This window comes from Copadichromis virginalis, linkage group LG12 (assembly GCF_057382275.1).
Source record: "Copadichromis virginalis isolate Kocher_CV1m ecotype Utaka linkage group LG12, C_Virginalis_male_GT1.1, whole genome shotgun sequence".
NCBI classification, from domain to species: Eukaryota; Metazoa; Chordata; class Actinopteri; order Cichliformes; family Cichlidae; genus Copadichromis; species Copadichromis virginalis.
In genome coordinates this window covers 11,963,268-11,986,247 of record NC_140629.1, presented here as the reverse complement: position 1 = coordinate 11,986,247, position 22,980 = coordinate 11,963,268, and the positions used below count along the sequence as shown (strand labels likewise).

General features: G+C 41.0%; 1 protein-coding gene across 5 annotated transcripts in view; it reads left to right on the top strand.

Moving 5' to 3' along the window:
* The window catches only part of LOC146696574 (voltage-dependent N-type calcium channel subunit alpha-1B-like), a 67,508-nt gene extending 48,549 nt beyond the window's left edge, over positions 1 to 18,959 (top strand). For 4 of the 5 annotated variants that reach the window (XM_085474731.1, XM_085474732.1, XM_085474730.1 and 1 more), the window contains 3 exons: positions 775 to 991; positions 6,481 to 6,698; positions 9,907 to 18,959. In XM_085474731.1, the coding sequence (XP_085330857.1) occupies positions 775 to 991; positions 6,481 to 6,698; positions 9,907 to 10,455 (984 nt within the window). In that variant the 3' untranslated portion in view covers positions 10,456 to 18,959. Of the gene's footprint in view, positions 1 to 774; positions 992 to 6,480; positions 6,699 to 9,109; positions 9,559 to 9,906 lie in introns of those variants that run through there. The other variant, XM_085474733.1, reaches the window with a different exon arrangement.
* The last annotated feature ends 4,021 nt before the right edge of the window (positions 18,960 to 22,980 follow it).

Below are 22,980 nucleotides of genomic sequence, written 5' to 3'. Positions count from 1 at the left end.
AGAAAGTAAAGATATTTGTTTAAAAATGTAGGGAGTAAAAGCAAAAAAGTAGTCAAAAAAATAAATACTTAAGTAGAAATTTTAGATATCTGTACTTTACACATTAGTGTACTTTGTTATTTCTGACCTCTGAAAATCAGTTTGTTTGTTTTTTTAGCTATTGCTAAATACAGAGGGTTTTTTTTCTGGAACTAGAAGATGTCTCTTAAAAAGTCTTATTCACCCTTCACTATTAATTTTGACTTTTTTTTTTTTATAAATTTTCTGTTACAGATCATTCCAGTTGGGTGTTCCATATATGTGAAAAGTCTACAGAATGTTATAAAACCTGAAACTAATTCTATCTTAAAATAGGTTAATCAGCTGAATGAATTAGCTCCTACTGGTATGAGTGAAACACCTGGTCCTTTGCCTTTAATTTCCTCGTCGTGGGATCAATAAAGTCTTATCTTATCTTGATACTTACTTACTATTTACTAAGACAGACTTGTATGGGCAGATTGGCCCTGTGCTCCTAATACTGATGCATTCTTTAGCTAAATGTAAAATGTTTTCACTCCCTTTGTTGTGTCATGTGGGACAACAGTCAATTATTCTAAAACACAACACAAATGATTACATTTGTGCTGTAATGTATTTTCTTCATCAGATTAAGCAGTGGGCAATTACTGTGTGGATTAAATAATTAGATGCAGTTGTTACATGAAGCTGTGGGGAAAAACAACTCTAAAATGTATTGCTGACTGGCTTTCTCTATCCGTCTTTCTCCTTCAGTCTGTCCCTGATGCCAGCCCTATGAAGCGCTCAGCCTCAACTGTGACCCCACAGCGGCCCCAAGAGGTCAATTTAAGAGACTACACCCTGGAAAAACCAAGCCAGGAGAGAACCCACCACCATCACCGTCGCTGCCACCACCGTAGAGACCGAGACAGAGAGAACAGACAGAGGTTTTTAGATGCACCTTTGGCAGGTCAACCTCCCGGTTCTGCTGGTAAAGTCAGTCAGAATTTATTCACAAGCACTATCAAAATCACAGTGTACAAAGACATTCAGTATCATCTAGTCCCACTTCAGTATCATCTAGTCCCACTTAGTATTGGACTGTCCCATCATGCTATCCTATAATTTTATGTGATTGTTTTTAGTTCAGTTGCAATTCATTTATATGGTGCCAACTCACAACAATAGTTTCCTTTAAGGGGCTTTATATTATAGGACGCGTGATCTGCAATATTAGCAAGAGCCCCAGCTACTCACTAAGAACAAGGACTTGGGTGACGATGGGGTTGAAGAAGTCCCTTTTAACCAGAAAAAACCTCTAGAGCAGTAAGAGAATAAAAAAGCGGTGAAACAAAGGATCTGGAGGAGCAGTGCACAGTGGATTGTGATCCCCAGCAATCTTAGTGTCCAAGATGAAGACTCTGCTTCCCATTCTACTTTGGAATGCTCTGTGAACTACAGGTATACCTGCAGTCTGAGAGCAAAAGGATTTGGGGAGATTTATTAGGATTTATTTACGATAAATGATAACGACTTAAAATAGAGAGCCAATAAAGTGAAGCTTAAAAGGAAGACATATAGCCTCCCTCACATCCTAGTTTTTCGGCATTACTAAAATGTGTTCCTTATTTTGATAGTATTGCACAGATGAAATAAGGCAGTCTTGTTTCTTTAACATGCAAGTTAAAGGAGACAGACATTTGGGTCAAAAATAAAACTTAGAAGCAGAAAATGACACGTATTCCAGATATCCAGACTTTCATAGTCTAATCTGCATGTCAGTGGAATCACAATGTTTTCTGTTAACATCACCTAAGTAAGCTCATTGGGTGAGCATCACTTTGGTGAAGGTCAATAGGTTCACTCAACCTACTGAGTTCCTGTTTCTTTAATCTTTGACACTTAACTACTCCCACAGTTTTTGTGCTATTTTCACCATTCAAATTTTAAACTGTTCTGCTATTTCTGCTAATGCCAGCTACAGGGCTCTAGAGTGTGACCAATTTGGTCGCTTATGCGACTTAATTTCTCAATGGTGTGACTAAAAAAAATCCTAGGTCGCACTGGTGCAACCAGCTGTTTAGTACAAAAAAAGGTCTCCGCAACTCTGGAAGTCTCTGCGTGGTCAACAGCAGACACACATTATGCCCATAACATGGTTTAAACCAATCAGAGATAGTCAGTGTGTACTTTTGAAAGTGCAGGCGGATAGAGAGAGGTGAGCAGCTTGAATAAAGTGATATCGATTCATTGAATCCTGAATCAACTTTTAAATATAAATGTATTTTACCAGAAAGGCCAGAATCTCAGTTTAAACCTCACAAAACTATTTCAACAACCACCAACAAGCTAACAGTAAATGAGAACAGCTAAACGGATTCCACTCAAAGACGTAAACACAGAATGCGGCCCCGACACATCAGTGAAATGTCAGCTTTATCACCTGACGACATGTACATGGACGCGTTGATGCTGAAAGCTGACAGCTTACTGATTCTGATGCGTCAGGTCCATGCTTTGTGTTTACGTCTTTTTTTGCGCTAGATTATGATGCTGCAGGTTTTGTCACTCTCCAACCAAAATTGACTGCAGCAGCAAAAGAAGATCAAAACTTGTCTTCACATTTGATAAACATCATCATGAATTCCCTCTTACTTTTGCTGTTTTGCTTCCGCCACAATAAAATCACACTTGCTGCACAGTGCTTTTTCTCTCTCAGTGTACTTCTAGAACAGTTTTCTTTCTCAAATCTCTGTTTTCTGCATTATTCATTCGATTATTAAGCACAAGTCATGTACAGTGCTGTCGGCTGCTGTTTTGTTTTTCTCCAAAAATGACCTCCAACAAGAAAGCCAAATTTCTGCTGTTTAATAGCGAAGAAATGTAAACTTTTTTAAAATGATGCCAAATTGCAAAACAAGTGTCCCCTCTCCCCACTCCCTTTCAGCGGCAGGCAGCAGCAAACAGATCATCAGAGGCCGAGATGATGATTAAGTTTAACATTGTCTACAATGTCTACTACTGCCAAAGACTGCCAAAGCACTTTAAGAACAAGGACTTTCAGTAACTTATCTTTCTTGTAGAATGGTGCTCCAAATAAAGAACTTTGTGTTGACAAGACTGTTAGTTAATAATTTAAACATCGATATTGCCTATATCGATATTGCCTGTATTATTTTATTTTTTTTAAAGTGCACATGTAAAACTACAGTGTTAAGCGATGTTGTTGAAAAATTTGTGTGCACCTAAACTTTTGTGAAACCTTTGATTCAGAATATGAATGACTATCTGCATCTAACAAAAAAGTTAGGCGCACCAGTGTAACCATGGAAAAAGTTAGTCTAGAGCCCTGCAGCTCTATCTTTTGGTGCTCATAACTTTTATGCATTTTTAAATATTAAGCTTTTTAACTTTTCAACTCGTCATATCTTCTAAACCGGGGACTCCAGAGACATGAGCCTTGTGCCAATATCTTCAGACACTCCTGACGGTTACGGTAAAATAATTTTTTTTCATACCGTTTACCGTTTTCCCATGAATTACGTTTGTTTCAGGATAGGAAATCTGTCTTTGCCTCACTGAGATGAGCAGGTGCCCTGAGAGTGGGCAGCACAGGTTTGAATCCTACTTGTGGTTGTTGCCGCATTTCTTTCCCGCTCTCGCTCCTTCTGCTTTTTTTTTCTTTCTCGCTCCTCTTCAGTGTACCCTTTGAAATAAAGCAGATAGTTCCGCTTCTTCAGCTGTTTTTGGCACATGATTTCCACTACATGGCATTCACCCAGTATTTTTGCAGGAAATGCAACTTTTACTAGTTAACAAAGCAATTTGCAGTTCGGGAAAACGATAGATAAATGAATAAATAAACAATCAAGAAATCCTCCGATTTTCTTCGATGCCACCATCAGGTTAGCGTTTCCACTTTGCCATAAGTTTTTTGCTGCTTAGTGGCAGTTGGTTTGCACTGACTAAAGGCTCACCAAAGTAGTTCAGACTCTTGTCATCTGTCTTACAGTAGATTGCATTGCAACATAGTCACTGAAATATCTCTTCTTGACAGATATTTACCTGTTCAAATGTAAAAAGATACTCATTCATATTCTGAATCAAAGGTTTCAGATTCTGACACCTTTTGACAAGAAGGGCAGCTCTCTAGCACAGGGGTCCCCAATCCCAGTCCACGAGGGCCGGTGTCCCTGCAGGTTTTAGATGTGTGCTTGATCCATCACAGCTGATTTAAATGGCTAAATGACCTCCTCAACATGTCTTGAAGTTCTCCAGAGGCCTGGTAATGAACTAATCATGTGATTCAGATGTGTTGACCCAGGGTGAGATCTAAAACTTGTAGGGACAGCGGCCCTCATGGACTGGGATTGGGGACCCCTGCTCTAGCATCTTACCTGCTTCTTACATACTACTTCAAATATAACATGTACTGTCAGTTTAATATAGTTAAATACAAGGGGAAAACAATAAAACACATTATTGGAAAGAATATTAGGGACTTAACTTAAGTCACCTATAAAAACCTCTGATTTTAACGAAACATTTGACAAAAAAGGGTTAAAACAATTAAATTTGCACAATTAAATCCAGATACTTAGATTAAAGTGGATACTTATGTAAGTATCCACTTTTACTTGGTTGGCCAAGTAAATCATGTTAGCATCATAAAGCACTGTTTTAAACCATATTTATTTACAATTTGGAAAAAGAAATTTGGTGAATTAATTAGCAGTTATTCTGCTGTATTTGCTGTATAGCAGTAGAAATACTAAAAAAGGACACTGGAATCTTAAAGAACAGAAGAGTTCTAAAGCAACTTCTGAAACCTCTGTACTACTGTCCCATTAGTCCTGTTATATATTATCATATACCTTTTATCAATATTATCATATACCTTTTCTGAATAATTGAAAAAAACAAAAACAAAAAACGGTAGCCCCTTCTATTACTAGAACACGTTGCAAAGTTGCCTTCTGGTAGTTCAATCTCCTGACTACCTTCCCTCTCTTCGTTACCATCCGACTACACTTCTCTTCTATATATACTTCTACATGCACAGGAGTCTGATTATAATGCAGATATTGCACGTACAGTTAAGAAATGCACATTTCTGAGGTTGTGTTGTGGAAACATCCAGGTTTCAAGCTTCACTGTGATCCTCATGCACTCAAAGATCCTTTTTCCGGTGCACTTGGTACCCAATCTCGGGTGGGGGTGATGATACCTGTCGTCCTGCCTCCCCCTTGCTGTTGCAATCTCTAGCCATGAGAGTAGGTCCTTCTTCTGAATGTTGGAACACCAGTTGTTTCGCCGTCAATGCTGGATGCTGGATATCAAAGATTCCATAAGCCCCTCATCCTGTTCAAACTGCTGGGGTTACTTATGTAGTAGCATTGCAACAGCACCCTGTTTTTTATTTCTTTATTTCTTGCCCACTTACAGTAACGAATTAAAAGTAATCCCATTACTTTACTGATTACTTATTTTCAAAAGTAATTAATTACTTAGTTACTTAGTTACTTTTTAAAAACACGATTTACAACCTGAATAGGTTATAAAGCGATAGATTTTTCAGCCCAATTCTACTTTTTCTGCATAATCCATCATACAAAATGTAATCAAATGGAAAGGTCCCTTTTTTAAAACAGGTTTACCCTGGTGCAGTGTGCCGCAGCAGTCAGTGGAAGAATCCACGAGTTTCTCTGTGAATTTTCCATTACGTCGTAGCGCACTCGGTGTTTGCTTGGAAGTTTAGGGTTTTTTTTCGCTCTAAAAAGAAGTTTTCTTCCCACGCACAGCGGACACTAATGTTTTTGTCACTTTTTATGGAATCAAACTCAAAATAAGGTCAGTACTTCCACGCTTTAAATGCTGCACGCTCATACTCTCTCCCGCACTCGATATATGATCCACTGTTGATCTGCACACAGCTGTTGTCACGAACGTCGCACTCGCTTACATCACTGTCATGAGACATTCTCGCAAAAAAATCACAGTTTTAGTAACGCAGCGTTCCTACGGGAAAGTAACGGTAATCTAATTACCGTTTTTGCAATAGTAATCCCTTACTTTACTCGTTACTTGAAAAAGTAATGGATTACAGTTACAAGTAACGCGTTACTACCCATCTCTGCCCACTTATGCCTCCTTGTTCCAGTAGCCCACTACGCTATCCAGCAACTATCTGCCTCTTGGTAGAATGGTGCAGAAATGGTTGTCCTTCTGGAAGACTGTTTTCACTCAACAGAGCAACTCTGGAGCTCTGTCAGAGTCATCTCTCTGATTAAGGCCTTTCCATTCCAAACTAATTCTAACCTATTAAATGCTTAATCGTTAATTAGATTAGAAATGACCTATGCTGTTTCTGTCATGACTGTTAGAATCTTTACCCCTACTGAAACACTGTATTAAACACTGGGGAGTAAGAAAATCTTAGGACTTGTCAGAAACACCCAGCAATATTTTCTTCCTTCACAGCTGCAGTGGGTGAGCCAGCATCGGAAACAACAGCCTCCAGAGAGCGAGCCCACGACCGTGGACGCTCCCATGAAAGGAAATACCATCATTCCTCTGCAGACAAACAGCGCTACTACTCCTGTGACCGCTATTGCAGCCGGGGACAGTGCCACTCGAAATCTTCCACCGCCAGCTGTGCTGGCTCTCCAAGTGAAGGGCTGGAAACCAGCAACAAGCAGGTGGGCAAGCATGTTCTTTTTGACTAAGGTCATCTTTGAGCTTTCATTTTTTAATGTCATTCTTGTTAGTTTAGCTTAAGGCGTCTTCTTTTTTTGCAAATCCCCCCATTTTCCACCATTTCTCCTCCTACTCATCATTCAAATAGACTTGGGCTTTCCATAATGATGATTCAGGTATTTGTTGCTTTAGGGGGGCCAACACGTAGGATAATATATTTTTCTATTTTTATTCAAATCAGGCTCTTTTATCCCCATTTTTACTTTCTTTTGAAAGAATTTATAAATGCAACTATACGGTTTGGATTGTTTTATACCTATGATTTGGCCCCTGTCTTCAATGATAAGTATGGCTTGGGCAACTCACTTCTTTTAGCCATGGACATATGTCACACTCTAGAGTATTACACAGTCCAGCTTCTCGTAACATATACTCACAAGTACAGTCAATGTTACCACAGGAATATTTGACTGTAGGATCAACTTTCAGAAGACAGCCATACAGCATTTATACAACATGCCTTATCCAGCTTGGTGTTAATGTTAAATAATCTAATTTGATAACTCAGGAGGAAAAGTGTGCTATCATCCTGGGTCCATCTGCCTGTCTGTCCATCCATCTATTTTCTTCCACTTATCCGGGACTGGGTTGTGGGGACAGGAGTCTAAGCACAGATGCCCAGGTATTCCTCTCCCCAGGCACCTTCTCCAGCTTATTCTGGGGAACACCAAGATGTTTTTAGGCCAGCTAAGAGATGGAATCTCTCAAGCATATCCTGGTTCTGCCTCCAGTGGAACATGCCCGAAGAAACTCACAGAGAAGGTGCCCAGGAGGCATTCTTGACAGATGCCCAAACCACCTCAACTGGGTCATTTTGATGTGGAAGAGTAGCAGCTCTAGTCTGGGCCTCTCTCAGATGGCTGAACTCCTCACTCTATTTCTAAGGGAGAGGCCAGCTACCTTTCAGAGAAAGCTGTTTGTACCCGTGATCTCATTCTTTCGATCATAGTGCCATTCCTGGTCTTGTTGTCATTTGCCACATGAGTGTTGCAGTCTCCCAGTAGGATGACATTCACCAGATAGAGCACCATTGAGCACCCCACCTAGTGAATCCAAGAAGTCTGGATACTCTGAACAGTTGCATAAGTGCAAACGACAGTCTAGACCTGTTCCTGAGTCAATGGCACAAGGAAACAGCTCTGTAATCCACCGTTAAAACCCTATGTACCAGTAGCTAGCCAAGTGGAAATGATAATACCCACCTCAGCCTGCTGTCACTCATCAAGGGAAACTTCAGACTGGAATCGAGCCTAGTCCCTCTCCAGGAGACTGGTTCCAGAACCTGAGCAGTGCGTTGAGGTGACCCCAAATATATTTAAGTATCTCTCAACCTCTAGCACTAGTTCAGGCTCCTTCCCCACCAGAAAGGTGACATTTTGTGTTCCAATATCCAGCCTTGATAGCCAGGGATTGGACAAGCAGGGCCCCCAACCTTGACTGCTGTGTGACAGACATTGAACCCAACCCCTAGTGCGCCTCATGCAGGTAATGGACTTACAGGAAGAAACTAAAATAAGTAAACTGCAGAGTTTTTTTTTTAGCTAAAATATGTGAAGGTACATTTATAGATTGTTTCAAGTGAAGTAAAAATGTGATTAAAAGAGCCTGATATGAAAGACGTGCTGTCTAGTACGTCTGTATTGCTCCCTTAAAAGCAAGAGAGGCACAAGCTGATCTGATTGAGTAGGACATGAAATGGTGGAATTTAGAGCAATTTGAAAATAAATTAGTTGACTTAATCTGAAAAATAAAGGTTTACATTGAAAAAGTCTCTTACCACAACTTCCACTGGTAAGAAGGATGAATGAAAGAGTGCAGAACACAGTGAGAATCAATGAGGTAACAGATAAGTGAGATTAAGAAAAGCGAGAAAAAAAAAACAATGCAAACTGGAAACTTTAAAGAATAGCAAAGCATAACACTATTTATCCACATAGTGTTATCTGACAGTTTTTACATCATATACACTTAACCTGTGCATGTATTTTAGATAACTGGGAACCTTTTCCATTTCAGCTGGGTGTTACAAGTCAATTAGTGCCGGTGAAAAATATTAACTTATCAATATCAGCATTTAATATAAATACAATATATAGTAAAAGTCTTGAGCCACCCTTCATTTCTTTATATTTTGCAAGAAAATTTTAAATAAGAGTAGTAATTTATTGAAACATACAAAGATGGAAATACAGTATATATGGCAAAATAGTGTTTGTACAGTTAAAACAAGCTTAGAACTCAGTATTTTGTACTAATGTCTAAATGTTCCCTACAAAACTTGATTCTTTTCATTTCTTAAGTATTCTTCAGGAATAGTTCTCCAGCTTTCTTGACCTGTTTTTTTTTTTTTCAGTTATTTCCAAGATGATCAAACTTCACTTCAGTATTGTTGAAGTCCAGGCTCTGTGGAGGCATGGAGTCCTGCTTTGCTTTTACTGCATTGGCAGTATATCTGGGACCATTTTCATGCTAAAAGATGACGCTCTTGCCATTCAGAAGATTTTAAGATTTTGTTGCAAATTGCATCAAAATCTGGCTCTGCTTTTCTGCTCTCATAATTCCATCAGTTTTAACAAGATCTCCAACACCATTAGCTAAAATGCAACCCCAAACCATGACCATACTTTACAGATGCCTGTAGACACTTACTCTTGCAGTGAATATGTGTTCCACTGTAAACTTTGTATTACTTAAGTCAAGTTGAATTGACTCGATATATTTGAATAAAAGCAGAATAAAAGACTGCTTTTTGTCACATTACCATATATATTACAGAGCATCAGCAAATGTGTGATATAGACAAGCAGAAATTAAATGCAGACTGTTGTGATTGCTCTGCATGTTTTTAGTGCTTTCTTCTCTGTCTGCTTTCAGTATAGCCTCTCATGACCTTTCGCTTTTCTTCCCACTTTGTCTTTTTCATCATGTCCCTCTGTGATTATCTATCCATTTGTGCGTCTTTATTTTTGTCTTCTCTGTCCCTCTTATGTTTGCTGTTATCTTACCATGTACATGTATTTTGGTGTCTTTCTTTTCTTTTCTTCCCTTGGGTGGCTCTGTACTTATACATATTCTTCCCATTTTCCTTTCTTCTCTGGCATATTTTCTTTTTCCTCATCATTTCAAATTGCTTGTCCAATTTTCATCTAGGGCAGTGGTTGGGTTAAAGGCAGCCCAGTGGCACTGAGCTCCAATACTAGCACGTCAAGCCGTGGACGTCGGCAGCTCCCCAAGATCCCCCACACCCCGCGACCCGGGGTGGCTTACAAGACTGCCAATTCCTCTCCTGTGCATTTTGTGTCCAGCCAGACCTCTCTGAGTCCCAGCCGGCTAAGCCGTGGCCTCTCAGAGCACAATGGCCTCCGTTACAGCGGCTCTCACCACTTCCCCTGCCCCGTCACTCGTATCAGCTCAGAGCCCTTCCTGGGCCAGGGCAAGGCTCTGGGTAGCCTCTATGGCAGCCTCCGGGACCAGCTGCAAGTCTTCCAGGATATGGCGGCGCTGTCTCCCAGCCCCTGTGCTGGACACTCCTCTTGGAACGCACTGCCTCACATGATGGGAGCCTTGTCTCCTGCTCAACAACAGAACATTGGTATGCCCAATGGGTACCACATCAGCTTTGGGGGTAGCACCAGCCCAGGCTCTGGCATCAGGCCACCCAGGTGTTACCAGGAGGCAGTAAAGGATGAATGGTGCTAGCATGGCTTTAAACAAACCTTTTTAATGCATTTTTGAGGAATTGTGATGAGTTTTATCATCTTCTTTGAAGGCTTTAGTTTACAGCATCACTGTATGTGTTTTAATGCTTTATTGTAATCCTAACTTGGAGATCTTAAGTTATGGAGAACATCTGAGGAGAATGCTTTAAGGGGGTAATATTTGAATGTGAATAGAAAAGTATCCTCTTTATCAAAGCGCTTGTAGCAGAAAGGCAGACTTTTTGTCAATATCAAATGTCTTACAGTGTCTGTTTTTGATTTGCTACTGACACCACCATACTGATCCTGAAGCAACTTTCCATACAATATATATATATTATATGGAAAGTATATATATATATATTAGGGGTGCAACGATACACAAAATTCACGGTTCGGTTCGATACTTTGGTGTCACGGTTCGATATTTTTTCGATACAAAAAAAAATGTTCATGCCTTTTTAATTTGTCATTTATTAAAATTATAAATATATATTTTAACACAAAAGTACAGTTTTTAAATTTAACCCTAACCCTTGTGCGTGTTGTTTTTTTAGCTCGTCATATTGCAGCCACAGAAATTCTTTTGTCCATGAAACCATAAAGCTGCACTTTCTTTTTGCCTTATAGTCTGATTTGTCATAACTTCTCCGTTTTGTGGTAAGCTTTTCTTTGGCTGTCACTTCTTCACCCTGACCTGTCTTATTTGGCTCAGCAGAACTAAAATATATATCTGTCTGTGAAGGTTCTCAATCATCCAGGTCATCGTAGTGAAATATATATCCTGCCGCACTCACATAAGCTCAGTGATTCTCTGCGCGATCAACCTCTCACATGTTTAAGCTGCGGGAGATTTCACTTGTCATGTTTGCATAGTAAGCTAACAATTAATAAGACGATGTCAGAGGAATTGGTGCACAAATTATCATCACTCACAGATCAGTGCTGTCGCTCTCTATACACAGTTCGCGCGATTGCAAAGTGAAAGCAAAAAAACAAGCGCAAATTCAAACACGATTTCAATATGTCACATATTGACAGTGGCTCACCCAATGACATAATTACCCAGCTACATTTCTGAAAGAATGCAAAAGCATTGACATATATTTTTCCTTCCTACAATAGCCCGACAGGCAGGGGAGAGATAGCCCCGGGACGTCGGGCTAGCGATATTGCGAGCCCTGTATCTGATTGAGGAATCACTCATCTTTGGAAAAGAGAGTTTATTACAGAGAAATGTCTCTTTCCAAAATAAAAGCTATACTATCCGCTTCTTCTGGGCTATATTCTCAGCAGCATATTAAACATATCAGGTCTCCATAAGGAGAATCCTGTGCTAACAGCTGTCTAAATGACTCGGCTAAAGTTTGTAGCATGCATGCTTGTTGTTTTTGTCTTTGCACTAGGATGATGTCGGTGTAAATGTGCAGTCATATTCGTTGTGTTCCCACTAGTGCTTTCAGGTTAATCTCGTTGAAATAACCTTAACGCCACAACACGGCAAATCTCCGTTAACGAGCTACCCTATACAGAGGGGCTAGACGGCCAACACGTTAACGAGCTAACTGCGCTAACACACTAGCTCCCACCCATGTAATTGAGCATTGCATGGCACATCCCAACATACTGTTTTACTTTAGTCCATGACTCGCTTACCTTCAGGGTCATACGTCACATGAAAACCAAAATAATTCCAAACGCCAGATCTGAATGAGGGTGGGGAGGTCCACTTCTGTCTCGCTAGCTTGCCCTGCGCTCTTCCTTCTGACCATCCTGTCTGTGTTGAGTGCTCAGTGAATCTGCGTTCGACTACTCCGCCTAGGCTGCACTCTCGAGCCTAGGCGGAGTAGTCAAATGCAGATTCACTGAGCGCTCAACACAGACAGCATCGTCAGAAGGAAAGTTGATAAAATAAATTACAAATTTTGTATTGTTCTTTTTTTTTCTCCCCTTTGGTTTTCTTTCTTTCTCTCCCCCTCTTTCTTTCATTCTTTCCCCCTGTCCTATCCCACAGTCATGTCTGTCCCGTTTGCAACTGAAAATAAAATAAATTCATAATTATAATAAAGGTCAATCAAATGGACCAATATGATGATCCACTTAAAATATTTCCTCTTGGCATCTTTCTTGGCCTCAAGACAACAATTCTGATGGCTATAGATCCAAACGGGACACACAAAAAAAAAAGTTCTCAAGAGAGGACATCCTGGCCACTCCAATTTAGCTCCAAAGAGGCAGGGAATCACACAAAAATAAGTTAAACTGAAAGAGGTTCTCAGGAGGCTATGACCATTACTTGCTGTCAGTTGTTGCATTTCAGAGTCAGATGGTGGTGTCAACACTGTAAGTCACAGGATCAGGACAAAAATCAAGTCAGTAGTTTAATGAAATGGTATTTGAAAACCTCAGACATGACACTGTACAGATAGCTGTGCTGTCTTTAGCTTTGGACTTTACCATTCCATGATGATGCCTAATCCTTTTCAACATTCCCTCAGTGGAAAAGATGGAATTCATACCGCTGCAGAATTTAGGAATGAGATAGCGCGTGGTAGTGGAAATAGTTTTGTTTGTTTGTTTGATTGTTGTTGGGATTTTTTTTACCTCAAATTTTCCTTTCCTTTCCTTGATGTTCTTTCTCCATTGTGCACATTTTATACAATATGAGGAAAAACAAAGGAGTGTTTTATGTGAACTGCTTACAGTTTGCCATTGTTTCAGGTCTAATGTTTCTTACAGACTTCTTTGCGATGTTTTAAGACTAAGTGCCTCTCCTTTTAGATAGAAAAAGATGCAATGTCACTGTTTTCTGATGCAGCCACATGAAAATAGATGTTGGATTCATTATATATATCTAGCTCTGCAGGAAAATGTGTTGTATAGAAAGCCTTATCTGCAAGCAGAGTCAATATCTACACTTAAAAGACAGGAGTGAAAAATTAAGTTCTGGTTTTTTTTCTATGTGGTTGTTTTTGATACCATGTAGTCATGTGGGTGGGAACTTAAGGATCAGCATTGTGGAAACGCTATGCTGGGATTTAATTATGAAAACGATAAATATATCATTCAATTTAAATTAAAGTCAGAAACTTAATTTGCATGCTAAAATGTTAGAACTGGTTAACTACCTGATATAACCTCTTTGTATATTTTTGGTAACGATGTCACAGTGAGAGTCACAGTGCAAGTATCTTATTCAGGTGGTAGAGTGTGAGTTGGGTCAGCTGCAGTGGATGGGTGTAGTTGGTTGTGGCTGTTTACTACCCAAAGTAGCAAGGATTGCTACTTTTTTTTTTTAATCCATTTTTTGTCCATTTAAATGGACACAAGCTATGTCTGTGACTGTATGTCTGTGTGTGTCTGAGTGTGCGCGTATCAGTTGTTGTTGAGATACTTGACATTTCTGGGTCATTTTTTTCACCTTTTCACATGTATCAAAAAAATTATATTGTAACATCATGCCCAGTAACTACTGTATAATGCAGTTTTACAGCAGTGATCCAATTTCTTTAGAATAATCATTAGAAAAAAGGGCAGTACGGTGGCATGGTGGTTAGCACTGTTGCCGCACAGCAAGAAGGTCCTGAGTTCAATTCCACCATCATGAATGAATGTGAGTGCGAATGGTTGTCTGTCCCTGTGTGTTGGCCCTGCGACAGACTGGCGACCTGTCCAGGGTGTACCCCGCCTCTCGCCCTATGACAGCTGGGATAGGCTCCAGCGCCCCCCGCGACCCTGAAAAGGATAAGCGAAAGTGAATGGATGGATGGATGGATTAGAAAAAAGGTCTTATACCAGCCCCTATCTTCACAGAGTAAAGAAAATAAAAGAGGCAGAGTGAATTACTTTTTCTTTGTTTCTTTTCACCGAATTTCATGTCTGTGCCTTGAGCACTTGAGCATCAACTGTTGGATTGAATATGGAGAAAGATATCAGTATATATCTTTTCTGGTCAGAAGGATAAACACCACTTTTAACCCTTAATAATGTATCCAATGTTTTTCATACTAAGCCCCACAAATGCTATATGGACATTGTGGTGAGTCAGAATTAACACTGGCTGGTAAACAGTGTGACTTTTCATATGATCACCAAAACAATTTAATTAATAATTAATTGTGAATAATTCTGACCCCACACAGTGTTCTGACAGTTGTTTATAATTTTTATTTATGCTACACACAGAAGCACTCAGCTTTGGCACCAGCGTCCCAGCTTTTCACCTGACCTCACACACACCTCTCTCCTTCTGGTGTCTGACATCACTATAAAGAAGGAAAGACCTCATTAGATGAATAACCTTCACCTGTGCCTCCAACCTCCCTGGTTGAGCTCACTGCACCACACCTTCCCTGCAGCCTCCGCCACAGCCTATTAATGTGGCGGAGGATCAGACCTCCGCCACATTAATACTCAACAGTGTATGATTACAGTGTATACCATTTTGGCCTGACAAACATTCTGCACGAGCTTGTTTGCTTTCTAGTTAAGTGCAAAAGTTGCACTAAAATGATCAGCATTTCCACAGTCAAACAATTAAATTGTTTGCTTTTCAAGGCAAATTACCTTTAGGTAATTTATAGGAAAAATCTAATTTTCAAAAGAAAATCCCACATGGATGGTTTAAGGAAACATTATATCAAGGATATAGTGTCATTTGTAAAAGGGCATTGATGTTTGGAGCTCTGAAGTAAGTGTGTGTGTTTTGTTTTTGCCTTTGCTTTTTGTTTTTTAGGGGGGTGGTTGTCTACATTGTTAGATATAAAATGTATATATATTTGTCTTGTCACATTTCAACTTCACAAAGTATTTAAATTTTGCAAATACCCCTTTCTTCTGCATACAACAGACAAGGATAAACAATAAAACTTAGCTGACCTGCTCTGCATAGCCAAGAAAAATATACTGGCTTTCACTCAATATTTTAACATAGATGCAACAATAATTAAACCTCTTAAACTGCAAATATCAGGCAGTTTAACTTTTCATTTTTTCATTTTTCACGTTTCATTTTGAAACCATTAAAACATATGCCATTTTTGCAACTATGACTCCTCCTAAGACATCACTTAAGACCAGAGTTGGGCGCGTTACTGTAATCTGATTACTTTTTTCAAGTAACGAGTAAAGTAAGGGATTACTATTGCAAAAACGGTGATTAGATTACCGTTACTTTCCCGTAGTAATGCTGCGTTACTAAAACCGTGATTTTTTGCGAGAATGTCTCATGACAGTGACGTAAGCAAGTGCGCCGTTAGTGACAACAGCTGTGTGCAGATCAACAATGGATCACATATCGATTGTGGGAGAGAGTATGAGCGTGCAGCGTTTAAAGCGTGGAAGTACTGACCTTACTTTGAGTTTGATTCCATAAAAAGTGACAAAAACATTAGCGTCCATCGTGCGTGGGAAGAAAACTTCTTTTTACAGCGAAAAACTTCCAAGCAAGCACCGAGTGCGCTACGACGTAATGGGAAACTCACAGAGAAACTCGCGGATTCTTCCACTGACCGCGGCACACCTGCACCAGGGTAAACCTCCGCCTACCGCAGTCCTGCTTTACAGGTGAAAATAGAGCAACAGGACCGCTGAGTCTTTGACTTTATTTATTTTCTGCTGTGTTTTACTTGCATCTATTTGAAAGAGTGAGTGTAAACACAAAAAATACTTTATTTTATGTGCTGGAATGTGTAGAAAATAGGTTTAAATGTTAAACTAATTTATTCAAGTCAGAGAATGTTGCGTATAATTAAATCTTTGCTTGATGCATAAAGTTAAGATTAAAATTGATAAAACAAGTTAAAAAAAAGAGACTTTTCCATTTGATTACATTTTGTATGATGGATTATGTAGAAAAAGTAGAATTGGGCTGAAAGATCTATCGCTTTATCACCTCTTCAGGTTGTAAATTGTGTTTTTAAAAAGTAACTAAGTAACTAAGTAATTAATTACTTTTGAAAATAAGTAATCAGTAAAGTAACGGGATTACTTTTTTGGGGAAGTAATCAGTAATTAGATACGGATTACTTTTTTCAAGTAACTTGACCAACACTGCTCAATATTTTTGTCTAGCCCAAAAGTCAAATTTGCACAGCATACAACATAGTCAAGTACCCTTTTGCAGCAAATGTGAAGTTATTGCTTAATGATAAGCAATAACTTATCATTAAGTTATTGCTTAATGATAAGTTATTGCTTTCTCGTTTCTCACCGCCATGCTTTCTCGTTTGTCTCGTTTTGCACTGTCCGGCATCTGTCTTTTGTCAGTGACGTAAAAGATGGATTTAATGTGACATGCCCATTCAAACAGCAGTCGCTTTCTAAAACATCAGATATGTATCGGATTCAGTACCACATATGAAAGTGGACTAGGTCGGATTTGAAAATATCGGATTTGTGCTGTTTAAACTGTCATACCATGATCGGATATGGGTCGCATAGGGTCAAAAAAGTCGCATTTGATGCTCTTTCACCTGCAGTGTGAACGTAGCCTTTGTTGCAGCATCCCCAGTACCTCTACTTCCTATGGCCTTGCTTTTAATCACAATCTTAAAAAGGCTAGTGTTGCTATATTGATGCATATGCAAAAGTCTGGTGACTTCCAAATCATTCATAATCTTTGAAAGTATGCTGCTTACACATATAAATCTTGTATTTCATTTCAGGGTTGTACCCAGAGCTTGCAGATTGTTGACTAGTTGGCTTGTACAAAACACAGTGAGAGGATTGTAACCAGGCAACAGATCCACCTGACCACTGAATAATACTATCATAACCCAAAAATGCCAGATTCAAAAGAACACTTATTTTGAAATATTCAAGTAGAATCTGTATCAAACTAACAATACTTCCACATTGATAGTAACATATTAGTGTGCAATTAACCTCCTAAGACCCAAACTCTTTCATGGCATGCATTTTTAATTTAACTTTGCTATTTGGGGTGATTGGGACCTGATGCAAAACAAAGAATTATCTTTTTGCCTGACTTTTTTCTCTCTCGCAGAGCTGGATATCCACATATGAGGACATTTGTTTTAAATTTTGACAGAACAGTGGCAGTATAATATCCTTGTAAGAGTTCAGGCCCTTGTGGAGCAAAATTTAGTTTTGTGGTCTAGACAACCCAAAATGTAATGTCCACATATGTGGACACCAGGCCCTACGAGGTTAAACATAGTTTATTTCCAAACCCCATGCGTGAGATATTTTGTCCTCTGCATTTAACCAATTCATTTAATAGGAAGAAAGCTCCAGCAGACCCGGGCTCAGGGACAGGTTCAGTAACATCCCCAGCCAGTCACCACAGATGGTACACTGCACTGCACTTTGCTCTGAATTTCATATGCAGGCTGACTTACACACAAGCAATCTCTGTTTTATGCAACTTGGTGGATTGTCTCTGATGAAATGCCTATTGATGTGCTTTTACATGAAGGACAAGATGTTAAACTCTGAAGCACCTGACTGACTAGTAGAGGAAGAGAGACTTTGTCCCTTCAGCTGTTAGGAGGGAACAGCCAGGGGGTTTGTTTAACCACAGCAACACACACTACAGGGGCCTGACACAAGCTAAAGACAGTTGAGTAGGGCTATGCAACAAGAAAAACTGGTTTCTCCATCCATCCTGTAGCATTACACGCTGGTCTCTTCAGATTTAGGCTTCAGCATGATTGTGACCAAATATTTTATAAAAAATGCTATGAAAAAAAGTGAAACACAAACAAAAAAGATTTAAAATGCATAAAGGCACAAAGACTAAACAAGAATATTTAAAATTGTAGCAACTTTGTATGAATATTTGCATGCATAACATTTACCTTTACACTTTAACTGTGTCAAATGTAGATCCCATAGTTCCAAGAGGGATGAGGTGTGTCCTGTTAGGTCACCATAACAGGTTTTCGTAAATAAACACTGTCAAAGTCATTCTTTTAGTGTAAGACATATGCTTTTGCAGATACAATCATTATTTTAACAGTTTCAACATATAATGCCAAAAAGAAAAAAACATCTCAAAATACCTGTATTGTGTCTGTATTACATTAAAGAAAAATATACCTTTGACCAAGTCTGGACCAGTCAGCCTCCACACATTAGAAGCAGTCCAACAGCTTTATTCCTGAATAACACTGACGGTGTAAATGTGGGTTTTCTTCTTGAAAAAAATACAGACGTATGCATGTTCTAACAGTGTATGTGCATGTAATATACTTACTTACTTTTAGATATCATGTGTCCTTTTGTTGTTACTTTTTAATATTTGATATAAACTGTGGGGTTTGTTGAAAAGACAAATTTCTATTGGAAAAAACAGTATTGAACATTACTGGTAGTTCCACTCCTTGCAGAAGACGAGGAACATTCCTTTCTTTGGGTCTTGGGATTCAGTGAAATGTTTGTTTGCGTGAATTTATGTTTGTTGACCAGACTTTGAATTCTGTTGTTGTTTCTACATTATACATTTTGTATGAAACAAAGCTCCTTGAAATAAAAAAGATGAAATCTAAACCATGTGTTGTTATATTTGATCTGCTGGATAAACAATATAGATGCCATCAGCTGTCTTGTTCATGCCATTCAAAGATGTGCTCAAAAAGAGAAAACTTCCTTTTAACGCAGTGTAAGATATTCAATTATCCCAGTCCCCAAGAAACCCTTAATCACTGTTTATAAAGACTACAGATCAGTCTGTAGTGCTATCAGATCAGCACTACAGACAGTGCGTTTCTCACTGTTACATGCGCCGATATCATGCACATGATTGTATTGTTAGATGAGGCCATCCACATTATAACAGGGCCTGTGCTACTGGCTGAGGGCAACTACAATTCACCAGTGCTTGTCATGCCTTCTGAGGACATCTACATTTCACCAGAGCCTGCTTTGCCTGCTGATACCATCCACATTATACCAGGGCCTGTGCTACTGGCTGAGGCCAGCTAAATTTTACCAGGGCGTATGTTGCTGGCTGAGGCCATCTACATTTCACCAGGGCCTGTGTTGCTAGCTGTGGCCATCCACAATACACAAGGGAGTGTGTTGCTGGCTGTTGCTATCCACAATGAACAAGGGCCTCTGCTAGTTGCTGATGCCATCCACATTTCACCACGGCCGGTGCTCCCTGTGAGGCCAACTACATTTCACCAGGGCCTGTGCTACTCGTTGATACCATCCACATTTCACCAGGGCTTGTGTTGCTGGCTGATGCGATCCACAATACACAAGGGCCTGTGCTACTGGCTGAGAACATTGACATTACACCAGGGCCTTTGGTGCTTGCCAATACCATCCACATTTCACCAAGGTCACTGTTGTTGGCTGAGGCCATACACATTACACCAGGGCCTGTGATCCCGGCTTCTACCATCCACATTACATCACGGCCAGTGCTTCCTGTGAGGCCATCATCACCACACCAGAGCCTGTGGTGCTGGCTGAGGCCATCCACATTGCACGAGGGCCTGTGATGCTGGCACATACCATCCACATTACACCAGAGCCTGTGATGCTGGATTATACCATCCACATTAAACCAGGGCCATTGCTTCCTGGGAGTCCATCTTCACCACACCAGGGCTTTTGCTGCTCGTAGATGCCATCCACATTACACAAGGTTGTGTGGTGCTGACCAATACCATCCATATTTCACCAGGGCCAGTGTTATTAGATGAGGCTCTTCACATTACAACAGGGCCGGTGCTACTGGCTGAGGCCAACTACGTTTCACCAGGGTGTATGTTGCCAGCTGAGGCCATCTACGTTTCACCAGGGCCTGTGTTCATGGCTGAGGCCACCAACATTTCACCAGGGCGTGTGTTGCTGGCTGATCCCGTCCACAATACACAAAGGCCCCTGCTACTGGCTGATGCCATCCACACTACACCAGGGCTGGTGGTGCTGTCCGAAACCATCCACATTTCACCAAGGCTTCTGTTGCTGGCTGATGACATCCACAATACACAAGGGCCAGTGTTGTTGGCTGACGGAATCCACATTACACCACTGACAGTGCTTCCTGTGAGGCCATCATCACCACACCGGGGCCTGTGGTGCTGGCTGAGGCCATTCACATTACACCAGGGCCTGTGACACTGGCTGATGCCATCCACATTACACCAGGGCCTGTGTTGCTTGCTGATGACATCCATAATACACCAGGGCCTGTGATGCTTGCCGATACCATCCACATTTCACCAGGGCCAGTGTTGTTGGCTGAGGTGATCCACATTACACCACTGCCAGTGCTTCCTGTGAGGCCATCATCACCACACCAGGGCCTGTGCCACTGGCTGAGACCAACTACCTTTAATCAGGGTGTATGTTGCCAGGTGAGGTCATCTACATTTCACCAGGGACTGTGTTCATGGCTGAGGCCGCCAACATTTCACCAGGGCGTGTGTTTCTGTTAGGATCCCGTCCACAATACACAAAGGCCTGTGCTACTGGCTGATGCACCAAGGCCGGTGGTGCTGTCTGAAACCATCCACATTTCACCAGGGCCTGTGATACTGGCTGATGCAATCCACATTACACCAGGGCCAGTGGTGTTGGCTGGGGACATGCACATTACGCCAGGGCATTTCGTGCTGGCCAATACCATCCACATTTCACCAGGAAAAGTGTTGTTGGCTTAGGCCATCCACATTACACCAGGGACAGTGCTCCCTGTGAGGCCATATTGACTACACCAGGGCCTGTGCTGCTGGGTGATACATCCTCATTTCACCAGGGCCTGCGTTGCTGGCTGAGGCTATCCACATTTCACCAGAACTACGTTGCTGGCCCATGCCATCCACTTTACATCAGGGCCTGTGCTACTTGTTGATGGCATCCACATTACACCCGGGCCTGTGGTGCTTTCTGAAACCATCCACATTTCACCAGGAATTGTGTTGCTGGCTCATGACATCCACAAAACACAAGGGCCTGTGATACTGGCTGAGGACATTCACATTACACCAGGTGTTGTGTTTACATACACTGCTAAGATGGTGAAGGGTTGCTTACAAGGGGGACTGAATATGAACATATACTCAGTTACCAGTAGGGGGCTCTGTGACTAAGAATGATGGAAGGAGAGAAGAAGTGAAGTGTATGGTGAGATGTAAAATGGCGAACTACTGCTGAATATATACGTTCCATTACAAACCAAGCCGTCTCCGTTCTTCTGTCGAAACACCACAAATTGGCGACGAGGATGAGTGCATCAGTTCCGAGTCCACCATCTTTTCTTCCACATGTGGGCGAGCCGCCGATTCCATTTACTACATGGCGGAAAATATTCGACAATTACATGCTAGTAATCAATGCTACGGGAGACGCATGGCCGGATGCTAGGAAACGCGCTGTTTTGCTACACTGCTTGGGCCCGGAGGGACAGCGGTTATTCTACACGTTACCGGAGCAAGGTGATACATATGCTGACGCCATGAGCGCACTGGAGAAGCACTTTGTGCCGAAAGTGAATGTCGTGGCGTGCCGTCATACATTCAGACAGCGTATTCAACGAGAGGATGAGACTGTTTCTCAGTATGTGGTGGCTCTGAGAGCATTAGCTTCATCTTGTAACTTTGGACAAATGGAAAGTGAAATGATAAGAGATCAGTTGATCTCCAATGCTCATGTCAGCGTTGTGAAAGACAAACTGTTACTGGAGGATGAACTCACACTGGATAAGGCTCTAACTATTGCGAGCCAGGTAGAAGCAGCAGTCAAAAACGCTACTCTACTCTCCACACCTGGCTCGTGTCCGACCGCGCCTGTTCAGACGGTCGACGCGGCAAATTCCCACTCTCACCAGAGGAGAGGACCTCGCCCCGCTAAAGGCTGCACTCCAGACCAACGCAAACGGGGAGGTTCAAAGCAGCAGCAGCGGAAGTGCTTCAGGTGTGGTTCTCACAAGCACTTAGCTAATGATAAAAACTGCCCGGCTGCTTCTTCAAAATGCAATAACTGCGGGAAAAAGGGACATTTTGCCAAGGTATGTAAGTCGTCAGTCAGTGAAGTGAGAGAAGTAGTGGTTCCAGAATTGGCAGTACTGTGCGTGCAAGATGCTAAAATGATGGCAGCTATTCAAGATAAGCTTACCTGCACTGTCGACATTGAAACTGTACAAGGTGGCTCTAAGACAGTAGAGCTGATAGTAGACACTGGAGCTTCTGTGTCTATTCTGCCAGAAACTATCTACAGACAATATTTTGCAGACTGTTCACTGGTGCGACCTAAAGTCAAACTAGTTACTTATGCTAAAGATGAGTTGGCTGTGATGGGTTGTCTGCCTGCATCAGTTGCACTGCATGCACAGAATGAAAAAGTTCCTGCTTCCTTCTACATTGTCAAAGCTGGTTCCCCGCTATTAGGCCTCGACCTCATTAGAGCACTGAACGTCTGCATCGTCGGAGGCAAAGTGGACCGCATTCAGGATGAAACTGCAGATGATCCGGATTCGTCTAACCAGAAGTCTGCTGTGTACAATGTTGATCCTATTCCACCAGCTCAACTTGGATGTGTTAAAGGGTTCATC